The following is a 24,792-nucleotide window of genomic DNA, read 5'->3' as shown; positions in this document are numbered from 1 at the left end:
TGTCAGATTCATGGTTTATTGATTTTTACAGACCCAAGGTAGTTTTCTTAAAATACATTAAACTTTACTGTTTGCTGCACTTGATAAAAATCTACCCCAGTGATACTAAGTTATGTTGAAAAGAAACTTTATTGGTCACTAATACAGAAACACAAAGGACCACTGAGCATGCTGAAAACTCAGCCTGTGACATCTTAACAACATGAGCACATGGAGGGCTTATCTGTAGGATTTGCTGCGGGAAATTAAAAGGTTCAACACTCGCGGCAGCGGTCAGTTCGACGTCGATGTCTCTGTGATGAGTTTGCTCAGTATTTCTGAGCACTGTTGAGCAGCGACTCCCTCTCCATCAGCAGCTCTCCATATCTCTGCTGAAGTTCTTTCTCTCTCTCCATCTGCCTCTCCACGTCCTCCCGCAGAGCCTGAAACACAAGTTGAACACTTGTAAACACCAGCGAGATGTGTTAACTAGCTTTTTTTAATAACCTCAGTTACACCGCTGCTTTTAAACTGGATAATTTTAACCCCACTTTTTATTTGGGTGGGCGTGTAGTGCTGTAAGTGGTCTGTGATTGAATTTCTAACATTCAAAGTGTTAAAGTTACTAACTTTGTGTGACCAATGGAACAAAAGCAAGGAGACACCTTGCAATGTGATACACAGGTTTGTGTGTGTAATGTCTTACCTCTTGGCGCCTGGGAATGGCTGTGTCTTCTTGTTTCTTCAGTTGAGTGAAGGTCTGGAGCTCTGTGGCTGCCTGCTCCACCTGGTGGACACATTATGAATAACATGATTGTTATAGAAACTATGACACTGACTTGCACACTGTTTCAGGCGCCATAATAATTTACAGCCTGTGACAACACAACCTGTCAGTCCAATGAAAATGTGTTCAGTACCTGTTCCCAGAGTTCGCTGTGCTGCTTCAGGAGACCCAGCGCTCTGGACTGAAATCCTCCAAGCAGGATTTTCAGTTTCTTCTCCAGTTTAGCTGCTCTCCTGGCCTCTGCTGTCATGTGACCACGGTTCACCTATAGGGTCCACAAATACAGAGATGTCAGTGTTTAGACCAGAGCTCAAAAAGATGAAAGAGTCAAGTTTGAGAGCTTTTTTTTTGTGTGCATTCTCACATCTAGCTTTTTCTCCAGGCTTTCAATACGGTCTTTCTTTGATGCCAGGTTTGCTCTGGTGTACCTGTTCTGAGTAGGCAGATACAGCACCTGTGCAGACGCAGATAATATGAACAGTTTCAACAACAGACAAAAATTTAATTGGTACCAATATCGTGAGATCACGAGTACAACAGTTTCCCCACATACCGTAAAGAAGTGTATGTAATGCATATTGTTAAAGGTGGCACACAGCAAGCCTACTCTGCTTTAGATGCATCCTCACTAGAGAGCAGGGCGATATGGCCAAAAATATTTATCACGATATATATTTGAGAATTTGCGATAACGATATAACCGACGATATAATTGATGCGAGACAAAATACAACTCCACAACATTACTAGCACAAAAAGACAACCTTCCATTTATTTTCACTTAAACAAGAAGCTGGTTTTTATGTACATTAAAGCTTTATAAAAATGTAACAGTGCAAATGCAAATTCCTTGCTGAAAGTTTAACCAAAAGGCATTTCCAGTAGAAATGGGCTGACATATCCTGAGCATAACCATGTATAATATCCACTGAAGTTAAAAAGAGGTGCTTTGCAACATTAAACTGCAGTGTGCAGTACGCATTTTTCGGACCATAAGGTGCACGGGATTATAAGGCACATTAAGCAAAACAAAGCAGTCAGATAAATCAAACTTTATTAAACTCATTCTTCTTGCTTCCTCCACTTCTGTACCATTGATTCATTAATGTTGAATTCTCTGGCAGCTGCTCTATTCCCATGTTGTTGCAGTATATTAATGACTAACTTCGTATTGTGGATGGATTATCTCAGTTGTTCTCCTGACTGAAGTTTGGTCCGTTTACAGCATCCTGCCATGCGATTGCATTTGTTTCTAACCATGAAGAACCTTCACGTTAACTTTTATAAGTGGAAAAGTGTTAGTGTTCGTCCTCCAGCTTCACTGTTTATGTTATGCTAACATAGCTGTGTCGCTAGCGATCACGTAGCACATCATTATATACCAGCTAGCCCAACTTCAGTAACCCTACAAACGTCACTGCTGTTTAGTTTCCTGTCTTCATTTATGTTGGAAGTGATAGCAGAGCTGTACGTTTGATTTTTTTCAGAAATCTCTCAGTCAGAACATGCAATATCATGTTTAGGTAACTAGCGAAACTAGCGAGCTAACTTCCGCTAGCTTCCTGCTAACTTCTAACTCCGTTAAATGTAATAACTTTTGTTTTCATGGATGCCTGGAAGTTAAACTTTATAGTTACACCTGGTAAAGCAGCAATGCTGATCGTTTTATTAAAGATGAAAGAATTTAGACAGTTTTTAACTCTAAGTGATGCTGCAGTGTTGTTTGACCTGAAGTATACGGAGTTTAGGACCCAGATTACTCCCAGATTTAAGAGCATCTTAGTCCGACAAATACGACAATAACGGCCGCTTGCATGTTCTGCAAAAAAATGTGCTTTGTTGTGTATCTGACGGACAAACACCAAACCAGTTCCACATCACGGAAGTTGCACCATTTTTACAAACCAATTCTGGTTCATCTGTTTCACTCAACAATCGGCCATGTGCGTATGAAAACAAAGGCACTGCGCATGCGCGTTTTACTCCCATTCTATCGCGATATTTCATTTTCCTATCGTTGCCTAACATTATACCGGTATTACCGTGAACGGTATAATATGGCCCAGCCCTAATCCTCACTGCTGTATATTCTTCCTTTGGTTTAGGTGAGGTTGTTACTTTAGTAGAGCTTGGACTGCTCAAGTATAGCATGAAAACAAATTGTTATTACCCCAATTTGCTGAAATGCATATTATTCCAGTGGGGAGGTGGGGGGGTGAAAAACAGAAGATACAGAATCACACAAGGCCCAGACTAGTGTTTTAGATCACAGTGAACTTGCACACCTCAGGAAACTCACTTCAAAACACTTAAGCTTCGGGGAGAATGATCGAGAGTCAACACCTCAGCTGTGTGCCATCAAAGGCAGACTGGGTGTGTAATAACTACCGTATTTTCACGACCATAAGGCGCACTGTGCTAAAAGGCGCAGTCTCAGTTATGTGTGCCCTTACTGTATTTAACACACACATAAGGCGCACTGGACCATAGGGCACATACAAGTACCGTATGCGTATTTTAAAAATAAAGCGGGAGCAAACCTGAGTTCGGTACCTTACTCCATTTTTATTACAGTAATCGTCATCATCAACAACAACAAGCATACAGTGTGCATATTTAACAATAAAGCAGGAGCAAAACAAAGTTTGGTACTCACATTTTTATCATCAATCAAACCCATCGAAGTCCTCATCCTCTGTGTCTGAATTGAACAGCTGCGCTAAATCTCCATCAAACATGCCAGGTTCACTTTCTTCACTGTCAGAGTCACTTTCCGTGCCGTGCGGCTCCTCGGAAATGATGCCGGCTTTTGCGAAAGCTCGAACAACAGTGCCAGCAGACATGTTAGCCCAAGCATCTACAATCCATTCGCAAATTGTGGCGTAACTCGCCCGGCGCTGCCTTCCACTCTTGGTGAAACTGTGGTCTCCATCGGTCATCCATCGCTCCCAGGCCGCTCGCAGCCTTACTTTGAACGGGCGGTTCACACCGATGTCCAGCGGTTGGAGTTCCTTTGTCAGGCCTCCCGGAATGACAGCAAGCTCACAGTTCATTTGTTTCATTAGTTTTTTCACATCGGCTGTGAGATGGGCACGCATAGAGTCACAGATTAAGAGCGATGGTGATGCGTGGAAAAAACCACCTGGTCTCCTTACATACACCTCCCTCAGCCACTCTTTCATCATTTCCTCATCCATCCAGCCCTTTTCATTTGCCTTAATGATGATTCCTGCTGGAAACTTCTCTTTAGGCAAAGTCTTTCTCTTAAAAATCACCATAGGCGGCAGCTTCTGTCCATTAGCATGGCAGTCAAGCACAACAGTAAAAGAAGACTTTTCGTGCCCCGTTGTGCGTATCGCTACCGTGCTGGTCCCCTTCTTCTCCACAGTGTGACTCACCGGGATGTCAAAAGTGAGCGGGACCTCGTCCATGTTTGTGATGTGGCTGGGCTGGATGTTTTTGTCGCCGATGTGTTTGCTGCAGTAGGAGCGGAAGATGGCCAGCTTTTCCTTATAATCCGCTGGAAGTTGCTGCGCTACCGTAGTCCTGGTCCGGATGGAAAAATGGCACCGTTTCATAAAAAGTGAAAGTGAAACTGCTTTTAGCCGAATGGTGACCGTCGAAACGCTTCTCCCGCTCGTTCTTTGCTCGATGATCCACCGCTCGAGTCTTTCCTCCAACTCGGGCCACCTCGCCTTATGTCCGCGGAAACTCAGCTGCGTTTTCTTGACCTGCCGGAGCTTGTTTTCCAGCTTCCTCCATTTGCGAACCATCGATTCGTTAATCTTAAATTCTCTCGTCGCTGCTCGATTTCCATGTTCCTCCGCGTAGCTGATGGCCTTCAGTTTAAACTGTGCTTCATAAGGCGTGTCTCTTTGCCATATTTCCAGGGTTGCGCCCACACTTCACCCTTTCAGCGTTCTCATGGTGTTCTCTCTACGTCCTCCTTACAACACACAGGGCGCACTGCGCTATAGGCGCGCCGTACCTTTTTGAAGAAAAATCCCAAGAGACTTTTAAGTGCGCCTTATGGTCGTGAAAATACGGTAGTTGGGTTAGACTGCACTACACTCCATCCATGTGTATTTCTACACACTAGAAGCTTCTAATTTAGAAATATGACAAATATACTGACCAAAAGGTGGTAACAAATCTCTACACCTGTTTATGCTTCTCTGACTTCTCATTTTTGGTCCATGGGTGCTCACCTGTCCGTAGCATTCCTCCCACACCTGGCTGTAAGCCTCCATGCTGAGGTCACCGTGACCCATACCTCCCTTCACCACCTCCATTTCTGCTGCCAGGACTAACTTTGCCTGTTTGTTGACACACAGGTAAACAGAATTACTGAGTGTAAACACTGTAAGGGACTTCTTTTTTTAAAGCAGAGACATCAGTGCTGCCGGGTTACCTGTTCCATCTCCTCTGTGCTAATTGGCTTGTAGGAGGTTTTTTCCAGGTAAGCAATATGTGACGCGTTGTTAGACGTAGACGTGGGGCCTCGGATTTTGCCGCGCTGCAGCTGATTGGCAGCATTGGCTGAAGGGTGATGCAAGCAGTCAAAATGCAGCATGGTGATCATTTCCTGTTTGATGAGCTCTTCGGCCTGCTGGAGGTCAGAGAGTGGCTCCATGGAGGCGGGACGGAGAACAGACTCGTTTACCTGCAGACACGGAGGATCATAAGCACAACTGGATCCTTTTAATGCCAGCTAAAGTAGACGAAATTAGTTTTTTCTTTGCTCGCTTTGATTTCTGAAAGATTTGGTGATTACATTCAAATACACATTTTCCTGCATTTTATTTAAATTATTTTAATGTTGTAATTTTACCTCAGTAGGTCTGGGGAGACTCCTCTGAACAGGAGTGTGCCGCAATTTCAACTCCTTCTCTCTTTCAGCGTCTCGTTGAGCCTGGAAAATGGCATAATGTAAACCTGTTGGATATATCTTATTCAAACTACGTGTGTGTGTGTGTGTGTGTGTGTACACGCACCTGCTTGCGTGCTTCTACATCTGCAGAGTCTTCTATGAATCCCGTCTCAGCCTCGGTTTCTTCGAGTTCTTTCTCAGCGTTTTCAGGAAGAACGATCTCAAAGTCGTTCTTAGGAACAGGAAGGGACATCAGACCCTGTCGCAGGTGCTGCAAGCTTTCCCTTTGCTGTGAAGAGAAGAACAGCAGGTAATTCATTCTGTGGTGTGTTGTTTGTTTCTTAACACACAAACTGTGCATCTGCTGCCAAAACATAAAACTAATTGTTTAAAGTTGTGATTTTTTTCATTGTATTTAATTTTTATTCAAGACACAAAAACAGAAAACTTGGAACTTTTCTGCAACATTCAGGATTTGTGGCACGTTACACAGATTCTTAACCGATCATTACAAATCTGTTTGTTGTGCATTCACATATGTATTAGTGTTTTTTATTTTACCGTGTGTTTAGCATATGCAGGGTCAGCCAGTTGTTCCTCTGTGTTAATATTCAGTTTGTCTCTCAGTGGTGTACGGCCGGGAGTTAAACCTGGAGTCCCTCCCACACGTGGAGTCATCGCACCTCCGACTTGAGGTGTCATGCCATCTGACCCCTGACCTGGACCAGGAGTTCTGTTGTAGTTGAAATACACAAAATTATTGGAATTAGTAAACTGTATAGGAACAAGTATAGAAACAAGTCTAGGAAATCCTTTCTCTTTGGTGAAAATGGTTGAGTTGTGACATGGAATAGTACACCACACATTCAACAAATGCAGCTCAACAAATCTGACACAGCATTTGAGGCTTGAGTACTAAATGGTAACACATGTCTCTTTAAGATTCTTTGTTCACACTGTTTACAAAATGTAAAAGGATAATAGCATCTGGTTTTTTGTTAGAGCCTTGACAAAGACCACTTTTGTGTTTATTACATCTTAACTTGATGCAGAGAGTAAATTTAAAAAAAGAATTCAGAACTCTATTTACGTGACAGAGAGTAAACCTTATGCTATGTGACGGATTAAAGGTTTCTTACCTGAATGGTGTACTGAGAACAGTGTTGGGCGTTTGTATCTGTTGGCGCTGAGGCGTCACTCCACTGAAATCGCTCTCATGCAGCGGGGTGTTGAGGCCTCCCTTCAGAGGGGTGTCGATGTTAGTCAGAGCCATCAGGTTCTGAGCTTCCTGAAAATACAGACACACACACACAGATGGTAAAAATTAATTTACAGATAAATACTAAAAACAAAAAAGAAAGGAATTTAGTATAATTTCAATTTAATTTAATTTTACATTAGTATAGGAGAAACATGCTCTCTCTTTCTAGTCAGTACTTTTGCTGCAGCATTTGGGATTAACTGAAGGCTTTTCAGGGAGTTTTTAGGACATCCTGATAATAATGAATCACAGCAGTCCAGCCTGGAAGTAATAAATGCATTACCTAGTTATTCAGCGTCACTCTGAGACAGGATATTTCTAAATACATTAAGACATTAGGCAAGTGGACGAAAGGAGTCCTACATATTTGTGTTATATGTGCATTGAAGGACATTTCCTGGTCAAAAATGACTTCAAGGTTCCTCACAGTGTTGCTGGAGGACAAAGTTATGCCATCCAGAGTAAGAATCTAGTTACCCACCATATTTCTAGATTTTTAGAGCCAAGTACAATTACCTCTTTCATCTGAATTTAGAAGCAGGAAATTGGTATCAACTTTGTAAAGTTACATTTTTACTGACAACGATATTCCTTAATGTATACATAAATGCAAATACATAAATGATGCAAAAAGACTGGTGGCCAAGTGATCAACACATAATATGTACATGCATTTTTAAGCACTATCCTGTCTCTACTAACTTAAGTTTATTATTATCTGGATTGGCAATAACTGATCAAACAGCAGACTATAAGGTATTTTTCTGATGTAACTTGTATGACATTCAAATGTGCAGACAGGACTGTGATTTCACATTGGCCCTCTAATTTTGATTGACTTTATTCTTTATTCATGAGGGACAATTTAGCTTAGCATCGCTGTAATTACATGGATCAATTAATATAAAATATCACAGATATGCAGAAATCACACATATGAGATTAAACAAAACATATGTGAGACATTTTGCTTTTGAGTGTCTTTATTACCTGCATGATTCTGTCCTGAGCAGCAGGGGTTCGTGGGGTCCGTAGCCCTGTTGCCATGGTATTGGTGACACTGTATTCTGAGAGGAGGGTGGAGGAGGCGGAGTTAGCGCTTTCACTCTCCTCGGCAGCTTGACGGGCGACCTCACTGGCGACACCCAATTTGACAACTTCCTCCAACTCAGCATCACTGATCTGTGAAGAAAGGCAAATTAAAAAACTGAATGTACTACCTGTTATCAATATAACAAGTACATTATATTGATATATAAAATCAAGAAGTAATAACAAAAGAAACAAAACAAAGTGGTTACCTGTGGTGCGGGTAACACTAGTTTGGAACGTTTTTTGGTAAACTCAGCTACTCCGCTGGTCTGCAGGATGGCAGATGGCAAGTCACTCTCCTTCTTCTTCTTTATCTTCTGTTTATCTTTCTTCCTCTCCCTCTCTTCAGTCTCACTATTAAAAAAAAAAAAAAAAAAAACACAATAGGGCTTATGAATGGATGAAGACAAAAAAAAGAATGTCGAACACACTTTGATCCTTATTATTTATATTATATAACATTAGCGTGACAATCTCACGCCTTCGCTGGGAGAAGCCAAGAACCAAGGAAAATATTCAAGTGACATAAACAAGGAGCTTGTTAGCATACAGAAAAGCACCAGAAGTTTAAAGTTATACTAACTTGCGTAATTCTCCATCCAAATGCTGCTGTCTGAGCCTCTTGAAATTAGGCTCCTGAGCATCATACTGCTCCATGCTGGTGTCATAGAAACCCTTAAAGTAAACAAAAGACAACAATTAGTACTGTAAGATTAAGTTAATCTCACTGCTGATGTTGTGGGTTATTTTTAAGGATACAACACATAAAGCTGTGGTTACCGGTGCAGGTTTCTTTTCAAAAGGGATTTCAGCATTATAGTCTACTCCTCTCTTCTTCTTTCTCTTCTTCTGAACATCGATTCCTGCTGCTCTCAGCTCTCTGCGTTTCTGCAGAGCAGCCAGCCGTCTACAGTATGACATCAGGAAAAAACAGTCAAATATGATCATTTTATTATTACATGTCAACTGCTCTGTAAGAGGTCCAGTTATGGACCTCTAAGACAGCTTGTCTTAGAGCAATTGTAAAAACATTATTAGCTGAACCTGGCTTCCTCCAGCTGTTTCTCTCTGGCCTTCCTCTTGGCTTTCTTGCCCTGAGTGTTGGCCAAACGAGCCCTGGCCTCTGAAAGCATCTCCAACTCATCTAGAGACCGATGAAGAGAGACAGACACACACACACACACAACACATTGGTTAGTTACCACATGTGACTGTGTTATGATTAAACTTATTTTTAAACTCTCACATGACTCAACTGAAAGTACAAAGTAGAAAGGAAATTTTTTAAATAATTAAATATAAAAATGTACAAGACAACTAGGAAGCAAATCCATTCTTAACATCAGGATACATTCTTTTGTTGGCTCAAATAAATCTGACAGCATCTGACAGTGTGTTTTTGTACCTTCATCCATATCCACAGGGTCAGGTCTGGCAGGTTTTGTTTCAGGATTGGGATCAATTTCTCCTGGTTTCAACTTTCTGGGGTCATCTCCCACTTCCTCCTCATTGTCTCTTTGAGCTGCTTTGTCCCTGAATAAAACACAAAATACATCTCAATTACAAATCGACAGTGATTAGCAACAATGAATGCTCCTGAACATACAAGGTGAAAAGCCACAGAATTACAAATCATAGTGAATAAATGTGTCCTTAGAGATAAACATACAGCAGGTATTCGTAGTGTTCCAGACACTGAGCAGCAGTCCTTCCTATGATAGGAGCAATGGTCCTCCACTGGGTGGGCATCAGCTTGGCCAAGTGAAGCAGCTTCTCCTCCTCTTCTCTGGACCATTCTGTTTTCTTGATACTGGGGTCCAACCACTCGTACCTACAGACAGAAACAAAGCCAGAGGAGAAGGTCTTTATTTCACTCTTCATAAAGAGAGATTTGAAAGCTAAAAAAAAAAATCACAGACAGAAGAAACAACCATCAATGTATATAGACGTTTAATTAATCTCATGTTTTTGACACATCACACATCTCTGACTCAAAACTCACCATCGGGCTTTACACTGTTTGGCAGACTTTCGGTGCAGCAGGGAGGCGATACGGGACCACTGGTTTTTCCCATATTTCATTACAGCTGCCTTGAGGATCTCATCCTGAATAAAAATTTTTTTTAAAAAGGAACAGACGTCCATAAATTAAATGGATGTACTGAATGACAAATGATTTATAAAGACTAAACATGTCAAAATCTTTTATCCTCAATCCGCAGAGGGCTGATTAATTTTCATCCCAGTGCTGAACTACAATTATATTATCCCCTATCTTTTGCTCACTTATAAACTTTTATGAAGTCTTGTGGTTTATTATTTTGGCCATCTAGACTGCCAAATATTCGCTAACTGTAAACATATATGTTTAAGTGCAAATTAAAAAGCTGCGTTCATGCAACTCAACACAAGCACGAAATAAAGTATTAAACACAGCTGGTGATAATTTAAATGAACTTAAAATGTCACACGGGATAAATTTGTTAAGTGAGTAGCTAGCTTTATGCTAACTCGAGACCACAGGTTTGCTTTCGGAGGTTAGCATCATGCTAACCAAGCTAGCCATGTAAACACGTACCTCAGTGTTGCGCCAGACGCCTCCTTTAATCATAATTCGCGGCATCTTGGCGGCTTCGTTGTATCTCCTCCTTCAGTGAAATGCTATAAGTGATTCTTATCCAGTTGTGGTGTTTTGTAGCTTAAGATTCAAACAAAACAAAAATCCAACTACAGAACAAGCGCTGCGAGGGAAAAGGCGACATGCACCATACCGGAAACTCAGAACGGGTCCACCAACTGAATTGTGGGTAATGTCGTCGATGAGTAATGACGAAAATCGATGACAGTTTCCTTTACCCCTCCTACCCCGCCCCCCTCTTTCGGAACTTGATTAAACAGACAAAGTCTATGAAAAGCACACACCATAGCATTAATACATATTAAAAAAAATAACATGAGACACGTCTGAACATTTAAAGATAAATAACTTGTCGGAAAAAATAATTCATTTTAAAAAACACCGTTGGAAAACACATCCTCTGTGTATACACATTTTCATATAATGAGAGCATATCTATTATTCCATATTGGTGTTACATGTAGCGTGAAAATATGTTTCTCAACCAGTTTCGAATAGATAGGAACCATTGATATGTAAGTTCCTGAATTCAAATCATAATAAAAAGTCTATTCCTCCTAAATTTTGAAATAAAAACAAATAAAGTTTGTTAAACCAAAAATAATGATCTACTATTAAGGAAGGGTTTTAACCATTTTAACTTTAAAACACCAACACCAGATGGCATCTGTCATTATGTCATTCAAGGTTATCAGGCAATCAAAAGAAATGTGCAGGATGGTCAGCAGAGTACAGCTGAGACACAAGGTCTGATGCAGTGTCCTGCTGACTAGGTGAGTGGATGAATAAATACAGAGCTGCTTGCTGTCTGGAACTCAAAGTCCCACAGGACTTTACCTCTGTTGTTGTCAGTCACCTGTGGTGGTGTCTCCCATAGTCACAAAGGCACAGATGTTCCTCACCACTTGGTTGTGCCTCTCAGTGCATGCGGTCTCAGTTTGCATCTTACAGTCTGGCAACATGTGTTTGATAGTCTGCAGGGCACACTTTGCACAGTCTGCAACTTGTGTCCTGTCATGCTTCTTTGGAAGCAGTACTTATGGCCTCTTCTTACCCTCAAACACACAATAATAACATGGACTGAACCACCACTCACAACCACTAGCACTTTATATAGCCTCTGTAGAAACTATCTACACCCTCACTTATCTTAACTGCACTACTGTATAGCTCTGTGTAAATAATCATTCTGTACATTCGATAATTTTTAATCCTACAACTGTTTACAACTTGCATAGTTCCCATTTCTGTATAACTGTATATCTCAGATTTCTGTAAAGTTATTTATAACATATTCTGTATAGTTTTTCATATTTATATCCTGTTCATAGCCTGTACATAGCTTGTACTCACTAGAGCCTGTACATACTTATAGTTATAGAATATTCACAACATACTTCATACCGTGTATATTATAACATACCATAATAGACCCATTTCTGTAATATACTTACATATCTATACTATTGCTAATATATATTGTAATATATCTATATCACTGAAGCACTTCTGGATGGATGCAAACTGCATTTCGTTGCCCTGTACCTGTGCATGTGCAATGACAATAAAGTTGAATTCTATTCTATTCTATTCTATTCTTCTGCTGCCATGATCAGAATTTCTGTGCTGTCCTTTAAGCAGGCCTTTTCAAGCCACTTCTTGGCTTCAGGCATTTCCTCTATCAGTCAACAGCACATCACATGTAAAAGCTTGGTCTTCTATGGCAGTTCCTTTTCCTGTTCTGTATATATACATGAAACAAATATTCTCTGAACACAAAAGCTAAATATGAACCTCCTCACCATTCCTTGCTGAGCTGTGTTGAGTGTTGCAGAATTCATCTTGGTGTATCCACCTGCCTTTGGGAGAAACCTGATTGACTCACTCTCACCTATGACTAAAATCCATTTCAGATCCTAGCTTCCAAAATCTGTAACTGCAGCAATAACTACCACAGAGACACCAGTTCTATTTAGGAATGCGTCTACGTTATGTTATTAAAGTGAATGTAGTGTATTTATTTTCCTTTATCCATCCATCCATCTTCATCCGCTTTGTCCGGGGCCGGGTCGCGGGGACAGCAGCCTAAGCAAAGAGGCCCAGACCTCCCTCTCCCCAGCCACCTCCTCCAGCTTATCCGGGGGAACACCAAGGCGTTCCCAGGCCAGCCGAGAGATATAATCTCTCCAGCGTGTCCTGGGTCTGCCCCGGGGCCTCATTCCGGTGGGACATGCCTGGAACACCTCACCCAGGAGGCGCCCAGGGGGCATCCTTGTCAGATGCCCGAACCACCTCAGCTGGCTCCTTTCGATGTGGAGCAGCAGCTGCTCTACTCTGAGCCCCTCCCGGATGGCCGAACTTCTCACCCTATCTCTAAGGGAGAGGCCAGCCACCCTTCGGAGGAAGCTCATTTCTGCTGCTTGTATCCGCAATCTCATTCTTTCGGTCACTACCCACAGCTCGTGGCCATAGGTGAGGGTAGGGACGTAGATCGACCGGTAAATTGAGAGCTTCGCTTTTACACTCAGCTCCCTCTTCACCACGACGGACCGGTGCAGCGTCCGCATTACTGCAGCTGCAGCCCCAATCCGTCTGTCGATCTCCGGCTCCCTTCTCCCATCACTCGCGAACAAGACCCCGAGATACTTGAACTCCTCCACTTGGGGCAGGAACTCATCCCCGACCCGGAGTTGGCACTCCACCCTTTTCCGGCTGAGAACCATGGCCTCAGATTTGGAGGTGCTGAACCGTTCCAGTGCGAGCTGGAGGCCCTCACCCGATGAAGCCAACAGAACCACATCATCAGCAAAAATCAGAGATGAGATTCTGAGGCCACCAAAGCGAAAGCCCTCCGCCACTTGGCTGCGCCTAGAAATCCTGTCCATAAAAATTATGAACAGAACCGGAGACAAAGGGCAGCCCTGGCGGAGCCCATCACCCACCGGGAACGAGTCCGACTTATTGCTGGCAATGCGAACCAAGCTCTTGCAACGGTTGTATAGGGATCGAATGGCCCGTAGCAATGGGCCAGACACCCCATATTCCCGCAACACCTCCCACAGGACACCCCGAGGGACACGGTCGAATGCCTTCTCCAAGTCCACAAAACACATGTAGACTGGTTGGGGAAACTCCCATGCACCCTCAAGTATCCTGGAGAGGATAAAGAGCTGGTCCAGTGTTCCGCGACCAGGACGAAAACCGCATTGTTCCTCCTGTATCCGAGGTTCGACTAACGGACGAACTCTCCTTTCCAGCACCCTGGCATAGACTTTCCCAGGGAGGCTGAGGAGTGTGATCCCCCTGTAGTTGGAACACACCCTCCGGTCCCCTTTCTTAAAGATGGGGACCACCACCCCGGTCTGCCAGTCCACAGGTACTGCCCCTGATCTCCACGCAACATTGCAGAGGCGTGTCAACCAGGACAGCCCTACAACGTCCAGAGCCTTCAGGAACTCGGGGCGGACCTCATCAACACCAGGGGCTCTGCCACCAAGGAGTTGTTTAACTGCCTCAGTGACCTCGCCCCCGGCTCTCAACCTCACGCACTAACTCAGGCTCCTTCCCCACTGTGTGTCACAGGGATCCCAGGGGCTATGTTGTCTGGGGGCTTTTGCCTCCCTGGTAGGGTCTCCCATGGCAAATTGGCCCTGGGTGAGGGACCAGACAAAGAGCGATTCATAAGACCCTTATGAAAAGGACACCGAGGGAACAGTTTACCCTGCCCGGGATAGGGTTACCGGGGCCCCGCCCTGGAGCCAGGCCCGGGGAGGGTGCCCGAGGGCGAGCGTCTGGTGGCCGGGCCTTAGTCCATGGGGCCCGGCCGGGCACAGCCCGAAGAGGAGACATGGGCCCATCCTCCCGCAGGCCCACCACCCGCAGGAGGCGCCATAGGGGTCGGGTGCACCCGACACGGGTGGCGGCCAGGAGCGGAGGCCAGGAGCGGAGGCCCTGGCGGACTGACCCCCGGCTGCCAAGACTGGCAATAGGGACATGGAATATTTTCCTTTATTTATATTTATTTTCATGAGGTATTCTTCTTTCTCAGTGTTCTCATCTTCTGGCCTGTGGTCTGTTTCCATATTCTAAATAAACACCCAGATACTTGGAGCGCTGATGTTTTTATTCAACTCGGTCTCTGAAGTACATATTTACCAATTTCACACAAATGATACCAGGCTACATTTACACAGCAAAATCTCCAGTGTTAATTTAACACTGGAGAGTGTCTATATGGGTCCACACCTCTGAGTGTTAAATACAACACTGTTGAGTGTTAAATTAACACTTTTGACAGTGTTATATGTTTAAAAGTAACCTAGTCAGTTTTGAAGATTAACAATGGCTAACATTGAGCAGTGCTGATTTTCTAACACTGGAAAATAACTCAAAATGTTAGAAATATTCCAGTGTTAGAAAATCAGCACTGCTCAGTGTTGTTTTTTTTTTTTTTTTGTTTTATGCTCTCTGTCTTTCGCTCTCTCTCCTCTATCTGCGGTGAGCTCATCACAGGCTCCTGCCTCTGGCCCACGCACCTGTCTCCAATCACAACACCTGCTGCTCATCTCCTGCAATCCTGAGCACTATTTAAGATGGCGGTTCGGTGCTACTTTTTGTTTTTTTAGTATTTATCTATAAATTAATTTTTACCATCTGTGTGTCTGTATTTTCAGGAAGCTCAGAACCTGATGGCTCTGACTAACATCGACACCCCTCTGAAGGGAGGCCTCAACACCCCGCTGCATGAGAGCGATTTCAGTGGAGTGACGCCTCAGCGCCAACAGATACAAACGCCCAACACTGTTCTCAGTACACCATTCAGGTAAGAAACCTTTAATCCGTCACATAGCATAAGGTTTACTCTCTGTCACGTAAATAGAGTTCTGAATTCTTTTTTTAAATTTACTCTCTGCATCAAGTTAAGATGTAATAAACACAAAAGTGGTCTTTGTCAAGGCTCTAACAAAAAACCAGATGCTATTATCCTTTTACATTTTGTAAACAGTGTGAACAAAGAATCTTAAAGAGACATGTGTTACCATTTAGTACTCAAGCCTCAAATGCTGTGTCAGATTTGTTGAGCTGCATTTGTTGAATGTGTGGTGCACTATTCCATGTCACAACTCAACCATTTTCACCAAAGAGAAAGGATTTCCTAGACTTGTTTCTATACTTGTTCCTATACAGTTTACTAATTCCAATAATTTTGTGTATTTCAACTACAACAGAACTCCTGGTCCAGGTCAGGGGTCAGATGGCATGACACCTCAAGTCGGAGGTGCGATGACTCCACGTGTGGGAGGGACTCCAGGTTTAACTCCCGGCCGTACACCACTGAGAGACAAACTGAATATTAACACAGAGGAACAACTGGCTGACCCTGCATATGCTAAACACACGGTAAAATAAAAAACACTAATACATATGTGAATGCACAACAAACAGATTTGTAATGATCGGTTAAGAATCTGTGTAACGTGCCACAAATCCTGAATGTTGCAGAAAAGTTCCAAGTTTTCTGTTTTTGTGTCTTGAATAAAAATTAAATACAATGAAAAAAATCACAACTTTAAACAATTAGTTTTATGTTTTGGCAGCAGATGCACAGTTTGTGTGTTAAGAAACAAACAACACACCACAGAATGAATTACCTGCTGTTCTTCTCTTCAAAGCAAAGGGAAAGCTTGCAGCACCTGCGACAGGGTCTGATGTCCCTTCCTGTTCCTAAGAACGACTTTGAGATCGTTCTTCCTGAAAACGCTGAGGAAGAAACCGAGGCTGAGACGGGATTCATAGAAGACTCTGCAGATGTAGAAGCACGCAAGCAGGTGCGTGTACACACACACACACACACACACACACACGTAGTTTGAATAAGATATATCCATTATGCCATTTTCCAGGCTCAACGAGACGCTGAAAGAGAGAAGGAGTTGAAATTGCGGCACACTCCTGTTCAGAGGAGTCTCCCCAGACCTACTGAGGTAAAATTACGACATTAAAATAATTTAAATAAAATGCAGGAAAATGTGTATTTGAATGTAATCACCAAATCTTTCAGAAATCAAAGCGAGCAAAGAAAAAACTAATTTCGTCTACTTTAGCTGGCATTAAATGGATCCAGTTGTGCTTATGATCCTCCGTGTCTGCAGGTAAACGAGTCTGTTCTCCGTCCCGCCTCCATGGAGCCACTCTCTGACCTCCAGCAGGCCGAAGAGCTCATCAAACAGGAAATGATCACCATGCTGCATTTTGACTGCTTGCATCACCCTTCAGCCAATGCTGCCAATCAGCTGCAGCGCGGCAAAATCCGAAGCCCCACGTCTACGTCTAACAACGCGTCACATATTGCTTACCTGGAAAAAAACCTCCTACAAGCCAATTAGCACAGAGGAGATGGAACAGGTAACCCGGCAGCACTGATGTCTCTGCTTTAAAAAAAGAAGTCCCTTACAGTGTTTACACTCAGTAATTCTGTTTACCTGTGTGTCAACAAACAGGCAAAGTTAGTCCTGGCAGCAGAAATGGAGGTGGTGAAGGGAGGTATGGGTCACGGTGACCTCAGCATGGAGGCTTACAGCCAGGTGTTGGAGGAATGCTACGGACAGGTGAGCACCCATGGACCAAAAATGAGAAGTCAGAGAAGCATAAACAGGTGTAGAGATTTGTTACCACCTTTTGGTCAGTATATTTGTCATATTTCTAAATTAGAAGCTTCTAGTGTGTAGAAATACACATGGATGGAGTGTAGTGCAGTGCAGTCTAACCCAACTAGTTATTACACACCCAGTCTGCCTTTGATGGCACACAGCTGAGGTGTTGACTCTCGATCATTCTCCCCGAAGCTTAAGTGTTTTGAAGTGAGTTTCCTGAGGTGTGCAAGTTCACTGTGATCTAAAACACTAGTCTGGGCCTTGTGTGATTCTGTATCATCTGTTTTTCACCCCCCACCTCCCCACTGGAATAATGTGCGTTTCAGCAAATTGGGGTAATAACAATTTTTTTTTCATGCTATACTTGAGCAGTCTAAGCTCTACTAAAGTAACACCCTCACCTAAACCAAAGGACGAATATACAGCAGTGAGGATTCATCTAAAGCAGAGTAGGCTTGCTGTGTGCCACCTTTAACAATATGCATTACATACACTTCTTTATGGCATGTGGGGAAAACTGTACTTGTGATCTCACAATATTGGTACCAATTAAATTTTTGTCTGAAACTGTTCATATTATCTGCCTACTCAGAACAGGTACACCAGAGCAAACCTGGCATCAAAGAAAGACCGTATTGAAAGCCTGGAGAAAAGCTAGATGTGAGAATGCACACAAAAGCTCTCAAACTTGACTCTTTCATCTTTTTGAGCTCTGGTCTAAACACTGACATCTCTGTATTTGTGGACCCTATAGGTGAACCGTGGTCACATGACAGCAGAGGCCAGGAGAGCAGCTAAACTGGAGAAGAAACTGAAAATCCTGCTTGGAGGATTTCAGTCCAGAGCGCTGGGTCTCCTGAAGCAGCACAGCGAACTCTGGGAACAGGTACTGAACACATTTTCATTGGACTGACAGGCTGTGTTGTCACAGGCTGTAAATTATTATGGCGCCTGAAACAGTGTGCAAGTCAGTGTCATAGTTTCTATAACAATCATGTTATTCATAATGTGTCCACCAGGTGGAGCAGGCAGCCACAGAGCTCCAGACCTTCACTCAACTGAAGAAACACTCAACTGCTTTTGTTCCATTGGTCACACAAAGTTAGTAACTTTAACACTTTGAATGTTAGAAATTAAATCACAGACCACTTGCAGCACTACACGCCCACCCAAATAAAAGGTGGGGTTAAAATTATCCAGTTTAAAAGCAGCGGTGTAACTGAGGTTATTAAAAAAAGCTAGTTAACACATCTCACTGGTGTTTACAAGTGTTCAACTTGTGTTTCAGGCTCTGCGGGAGGACGTGGAGAGGCAGATGGAGAGAGAGAAAGAACTTCAGCAGAGATATGGAGAGCTGCTGATGGAGAGGGAGTCGCTGCTCAACAGTGCTCAGAAATACTGAGCAAACTCATCACAGAGACATCGACGTCGAACTGACCGCTGCCGAGAGTGTTGAACCTTTTAATTTCCCGCAGCAAATCCTACAAATAAGCCCTCCATGTGCTCATGTTGTTAAGATGTCACAGGCTGAGTTTTCAGCATGCTCAGTGGTCCTTTGTGTTTCTGTTTTAGTGACCAATAAAGTTTCTTTTCAACATAACTTAGTATCACTGGGTATTTGCCTGGGTAAATTTTTATTTTTTGTCCCGTTTGGATCTATAGCCATCAGAATTGTTGTCTTAAGGCCAAGAAAGATGCCAAGTGGATATATTTTACCAAGTGGATCATCATGGCCTTGCCATATTGGTCCATTTGATCTTTATTATAATTATGTATTTTATCTTCGGGACAGACATGACTGGGGATAGGACAGGGAGAAAGAACAAAAAGAACCAGTGGGGAGAAGGGGGAAAGAAAAACAAAACTTCTGGATCACCTGTATGGAGGAAAAAAAAAAAAAAAACAGAAGAGAAAGCAAAAAAAGAGCATCATAATAAAAACAGCACCATCACAATAAACTAGATAACAGTAGATGCCAATTATTAAATGATATTGTGCAGCACGCAAGATAGACAGCGCACAATGTGTTTTGAGGCAGCAGCCAAGAAAGGTGTAGTCTGTGCATACCTGTGTGGATCAGCATGCTTGTATTCCAAAGGTTTCTCCATGTAACAATCTGCTAGGGAGTGTGTGGAGCCATAGCCCCGTCCCCCAGGGCATGAAGCAGGTATGGAGGAGGTCCAGGCCCCAGATATCCAGAGACCCCAGGAGACAAGGACCTGAGGACCACCAAAAGGGGGGGGGGAACTGTGCCACCCTCCTGGGAAGAGCTGAGTAGAGCCCCAAACGGGAGGTTACCCAGCAGCTACGGAGCAGAGGCCAGAGGGGGTTGCAGTGGCGTGCCCGCAGGCTCTGCCGGCAGCCAGCTGTGCCAGAGAGGACAGAGCTTCAGGCCCAGAGGCCTGAGGGCACTCCATCCCCTGGAAGGGGCCAGGCCCCGCCCATCGGCCACCAGGAGTGAGCTGGTACATACATGAGCGCCCAGCCCCAGTCGACAAGGACCACCAACACACCAGCATCTGAGGGCATCAGCCACAGGCAGGGAGTGTGGTGGGGGGAGATAGGCCTCCGTACTTTGGAGGACCTGAGATGTACCCAGAGAGATTGAGTCTAAGACTCAACCTGACATATAGACACAGACGAACAAGCGCCTGCGGACACAAACGTGCATTCCCACCCCATATACACAACCAAATACTCGGCACTCACCCAACGTGTAGACAGACACAAATAGAGACTGCACAGACAGTCACACTCCCCAAACATACTCTATATCCCAGGCCCAGGTACCCCCGCCCCGAGACGGACAAGCCGCACCTAAACCCAGGAGATGTAACCCTTCTCTCTGGGGTGGAGGCAAGCGGACCACCTCCTTATCTGCAGTAGCAGGGAGGCCCCGCATCCCAGACTCCAATCTGACGGCCAGCACCTCGTCCCAGCCCCAGCGGCTAACAGAACCGGGGTGAGTGAAGACCCCAAACCTCCCTACGCCCGGGCAGATGTAGTGTTGCTGTGTGCTGTTCTTAAGTGCATTTAAAACACAGGAGGGCATGTTCGTGCTTCCTGCCAGAGAGCAGCACGGCTCCTCCCGAAAACCCTTAGTGTCTAAATGCATTTAAAATTGAGGGTAGGGCACCAACGCCAGAGGTGGGTTGGAATACACCGACCATCCTCTGGATGCTGTAAAATGTGCCCACCCCCAAGGCCCTATATATGTGTGTGTGTTATGTGAGAGTGTGAGTAATGTGGACGTCTAGGTTGCAGAATAAAATTGAGGCACAGGCTGCCTGGGGTAAATTTTTATCAAGTGCAGCAAACAGTAAAGTTTAATGTATTATAAGAAAACTACCTTGGGTCTGTAAAAATCAATAAACCATGAATCTGACACTGGCTTACTGAAAAGTTTTTATTACAATAGAAATTGAAAAAAAAAAAGAAAAAGAAAAAAAAAAGGTATAGAATAAAATCCAAGAATATGCGTAAAATAATTAACACCTCAGCAGGTGAGGAAGGTCATCCCACTCCTGGAGTAGGCACTCTGCCAGAGAGAGAAGATGGACGGCATGTTGTTCAGTAGGAAAAAACACATTTAAATTCCTGTCCAGAGTGTATTTCTGACACAAGGTACAGAGATTTGAGAGAGAGCGAGAGAGAGATATGTGGTTACAAGTGGTTACCTGTGGTGCGAGTAACACTAGTTTGGAACGTTTTTTGGTAAACTCAGCCACTCTGCTGGTCTGCAGGATGGCAGACGGCAAGTCACTCTCCTTCTTCTTCTTTATCTTCTGTTTATCTTTCTTCCTCTCCCTCTCTTCAGTCTCACTATAAAAAAAAAAAAAAAAAAAAAAAAAAAAAAAAAACACAATAGGGCTTATGAATGGATGAAGACAAAAATTTGGAACACATTTTGATCCTTATTATTTATATTATATAACATTAGCGTGACAATCTCACGCCTTCGCTGGGAGAAGCCAAGAACCAAGGAAAATATTCAAGTGACATAAACAAGGAACTTGTTAGCATACAGAAAAGCACCAGAAGTTTAAAGTTATACTAACTTGCGTAATTCTCCATCCAAATGCTGCTGTCTGAGCCTCTTGAAATTAGGCTCCTGAGCATCATACTGCTCCATGCTGGTGTCATAGAAACCCTTAAAGTAAACAAAAGACAACAATTAGTACTGTAAGATTAAGTTAATCTCACTGCTGATGTTGTGGGTTATTTTTAAGGATACAACACATAAAGCTGTGGTTACCGGTGCAGGTTTCTTTTCAAAAGGGATTTCAGCATTATAGTCTACTCCTCTCTTCTTCTTTCTCTTCTTCTGAACATCGATTCCTGCTGCTCTCAGCTCTCTGCGTTTCTGCAGAGCAGCCAGCCGTCTACAGTATGACATCAGGAAAAAATAGTCAAATATGATCATTTTATTATTACATGTCAACTCCTCTGTAAGAGGTCCAGTTATGGACCTCTAAGACAGCTTGTCTTAGAGCAATTGTAAAAACATTATTAGCTGAACCTGGCTTCCTCCAGCTGTTTCTCTCTGGCCTTCCTCTTGGCTTTCTTGCCCTGGGTGTTGGCCAAACGAGCCCTGGCCTCTGAAAGCATCTCCAACTCATCTAGAGACCGATGAAGAGAGACAGACACACAACACATTGGTTAGTTACCACATGTGACTGTGTTATGATTAAACTTATTTTTAAACTCTCACATGACTCAACTGAAAGTACAAAGTAGAAAGGAAATTTTTTAAATAATTAAATATAAAAATGTACAAGACAACTAGGAAGCAAATCCATTCTTAACATCAGGATACATTCTTTTGTTGGCTCAAATAAATCTGACAGCATCTGACAGTGTGTTTTTGTACCTTCATCCATATCCACAGGGTCAGGTCTGGCAGGTTTTGTTTCAGGATTGGGATCAATTTCTCCTGGTTTCAACTTTCTGGGGTCATCTCCCACTTCCTCCTCATTGTCTCTTTGAGCTGCTTTGTCCCTGAATAAAACACAAAATACATCTCAATTACAAATCGACAGTGATTAGCAACAATGAATGCTCCTGAACATACAAGGTGAAAAGCCACAGAATTACAAATCATAGTGAATAAATGTGTCCTTAGAGATAAACATACAGCAGGTATTCGTAGTGTTCCAGACACTGAGCAGCAGTCCTTCCTATGATAGGAGCAATGGTCCTCCACTGGGTGGGCATCAGCTTGGCCAAGTGAAGCAGCTTCTCCTCCTCTTCTCTGGACCATTCTGTTTTCTTGATACTGGGGTCCAACCACTCGTACCTACAGACAGAAACAAAGCCAGAGGAGAAGGTCTTTATTTCACTCTTCATAAAGAGAGATTTGAAAGCTAAAAAAAAAAAATATCAGACAGAAGAAACAACCATCAATGTATATAGACGTTTAATTAATCTCATGTTTTTGACACATCACACATCTCTGACTCAAAACTCACCATCGGGCTTTACACTGTTTGGCAGACTTTCGGTGCAGCAGGGAGGCGATACGGGACCACTGGTTTTTCCCATATTTCATTACAGCTGCCTTGAGGATCTCATCCTGAATAAAAATTTTTAAAAAAGGAACAGACGTCCATAAATTAAATGGATGTACTGAATGACAAATGATTTATAAAGACTAAACATGTCAAAATCTTTTATCCTCAATCCGCAGCGGGCTGATTAATTTTCATCCCAGTGCTGAACTACAATTATATTATCCCCTATCTTTTGCTCACTTATAAACTTTTATGAAGTCTTGTGGTTTATTATTTTGGCCATCTAGACTGCCAAATATTCGCTAACTGTAAACATATATGTTTAAGTGCAAATTAAAAAGCTGCATTCATGCAACTCAACACAAGCACGAAATAAAGTATTAAACACAGCTGGTGATAATTTAAATGAACTTAAAATGTCACACGGGATAAATTTGTTAAGTGAGTAGCTAGCTTTATGCTAACTCGAGACCACAGGTTTGCTTTCGGAGGTTAGCATCATGCTAACCAAGCTAGCCATGTAAACACGTACCTCAGTGTTGCGCCAGACGCCTCCTTTAATCATAATTCGCGGCATCTTGGCGGCTTCGTTGTATCTCCTCCTTCAGTGAAATGCTATAAGTGATTCTTATCCAGTTGTGGTGTTTTGTAGCTTAAGATTCAAACAAAACAAAAATCCAACTACAGAACAAGCGCTGCGAGGGAAAAGGCGACATGCACCATACCGGAAACTCAGAACGGGTCCACCAACTGAATTGTGGGTAATGTCGTCGACGAGTAATGACGAAAATCGATGACAGTTTCCTTTACCCCTCCTACCCCGCCCCCCTCTTTCGGAACTTGATTAAACAGACAAAGTCTATGAAAAGCACACACCATAGCATTAATACATGTTAAAAAATAACATGAGATACATCTGAACATTTAAAGATAAATAACTTGTCGGAAAAAATAATTCATTTTAAAAAACACCGTTGGAAAACACATCCTCTATGTATACACATTTTCATTTAACGAGAGCATATCTATTATTCCATATTGGCGTTACATGTAGCGTGAAAATATGTTTCTCAACCAGTTTCGAATAGATAGGAACCATCCATCCATCCATCCATCCATCCATTTGCTTCCGCTTATCCTTTTCAGGGTCGCGGGGGGCGCTGGAGCCCATCCCAGCTGTCATAGGGCGAGAGGCGGGGTACACCCTGGACAGGTCGCTAGTCTGTCGCAGGGCTAGATAGGAACCATTGATATGTAAGTTCCTGAATTAAATCAGAATAAAAAGTCTATTCCTCCTAAATTTTGAAATAAAAAAACAAATAAAGTTTGTTAAACCAAAAATAATGATCTACTATTAAGGAAGGGTTTTAACCATTTTAACTTTAAAACACCAACACTAGATGGCATCTGTCATTATGTCATTCAAGGTTATCAGGCAATCAAAAGAAATGTGCAGGATGGTCAGCAGAGTACAGCTGAGACACAAGGTCTGATGCAGTGTCCTGCTGACTAGGTGAGTGGATGAATAAATACAGAGCTGCTTGCTGTCTGGAACTCAAAGTCCCACAGGACTTTACCTCTGTTGTTGTCAGTCACCTGTGGTGGTGTCTCCCATAGTCACAAAGGCACAGATGTTCCTCACCACTTGGTTGTGCCTCTCAGTGCATGCGGTCTCAGTTTGCATCTTACAGTCTGGCAACATGTGTTTGATAGTCTGCAGGGCACACTTTGCACAGTTTGCAACTTGGGTCCTGTCATGTATGGTAGACTCATGCCTCTTTGGAAGCAGTACTTATGGCCTCTTCTTCTGCTGCCATGATCAGAATTTCTGTGCTGTGCTTTAAGCAGGCCTTTTCAAGCCACTTCTTGGCTTCAGGCATTTCCTCTATCAGTCAACAGCACATCACATGTAAAAGCTTGGTCTTCTATGGCAGTTCCTTTTCCTGTTCTGTATATATACATGAAACAAATATTCTCTGAACACAAAAGCTAAACATGAACC

The 24,792-nt window shown here is 43.1% G+C and overlaps 2 protein-coding genes and 1 pseudogene across 3 annotated transcripts; 1 reads left to right on the top strand and 2 right to left on the bottom strand.

Moving 5' to 3' along the window:
* Positions 1–2: 2 nt before the first annotated feature.
* LOC113034831 (cell division cycle 5-like protein) lies at positions 3–10,814 on the bottom strand. 2 transcript variants are annotated; one of them, XM_026189902.1, is made up of 19 exons: positions 10,568–10,814; positions 9,992–10,095; positions 9,659–9,820; positions 9,395–9,522; positions 9,034–9,133; positions 8,770–8,896; positions 8,573–8,664; positions 8,199–8,343; positions 7,888–8,079; positions 6,776–6,924; positions 6,198–6,369; positions 5,761–5,925; positions 5,598–5,678; positions 5,178–5,429; positions 4,975–5,082; positions 1,131–1,199; positions 900–1,031; positions 686–766; positions 3–422 (listed from the first exon to the last, which is right to left on the bottom strand). In XM_026189902.1, exons 1-19 carry the CDS (start codon positions 10,610–10,612, stop codon positions 309–311), a joined length of 2,418 nt encoding a protein of 805 aa, XP_026045687.1. In that variant the 5' UTR covers positions 10,613–10,814; the 3' UTR covers positions 3–308. The 2 variants fall into 2 exon arrangements, with proteins under 2 accessions (XP_026045687.1, XP_026045686.1); XM_026189901.1 differs by having other exon boundaries at positions 1,131–1,220; positions 10,568–10,813.
* Positions 10,815–15,285: 4,471 nt separating this feature from the next.
* LOC113035501 (cell division cycle 5-like protein) lies at positions 15,286–18,880 on the top strand (annotated as a pseudogene).
* A 1,828-nt stretch (positions 18,881–20,708) lies between these two features.
* Positions 20,709–23,572, bottom strand: LOC113034907 (cell division cycle 5-like protein). Its single transcript, XM_026190063.1, has 9 exons — positions 23,323–23,572; positions 22,749–22,852; positions 22,415–22,576; positions 22,151–22,278; positions 21,800–21,899; positions 21,536–21,662; positions 21,339–21,430; positions 20,958–21,102; positions 20,709–20,818 (listed from the first exon to the last, which is right to left on the bottom strand). Exons 1-9 carry the CDS (start codon positions 23,365–23,367, stop codon positions 20,777–20,779), a joined length of 945 nt encoding a protein of 314 aa, XP_026045848.1. The 5' UTR covers positions 23,368–23,572; the 3' UTR covers positions 20,709–20,776.
* Positions 23,573–24,792: the final 1,220 nt, after the last annotated feature.

This window comes from Astatotilapia calliptera, chromosome 13, assembly GCF_900246225.1.
Source record: "Astatotilapia calliptera chromosome 13, fAstCal1.2, whole genome shotgun sequence".
In the NCBI taxonomy this organism is placed as follows: Eukaryota; Metazoa; Chordata; class Actinopteri; order Cichliformes; family Cichlidae; genus Astatotilapia; species Astatotilapia calliptera.
Note: the sequence above shows the minus strand (reverse complement) of the source record. Positions and strands in the feature narration are given on the sequence as shown.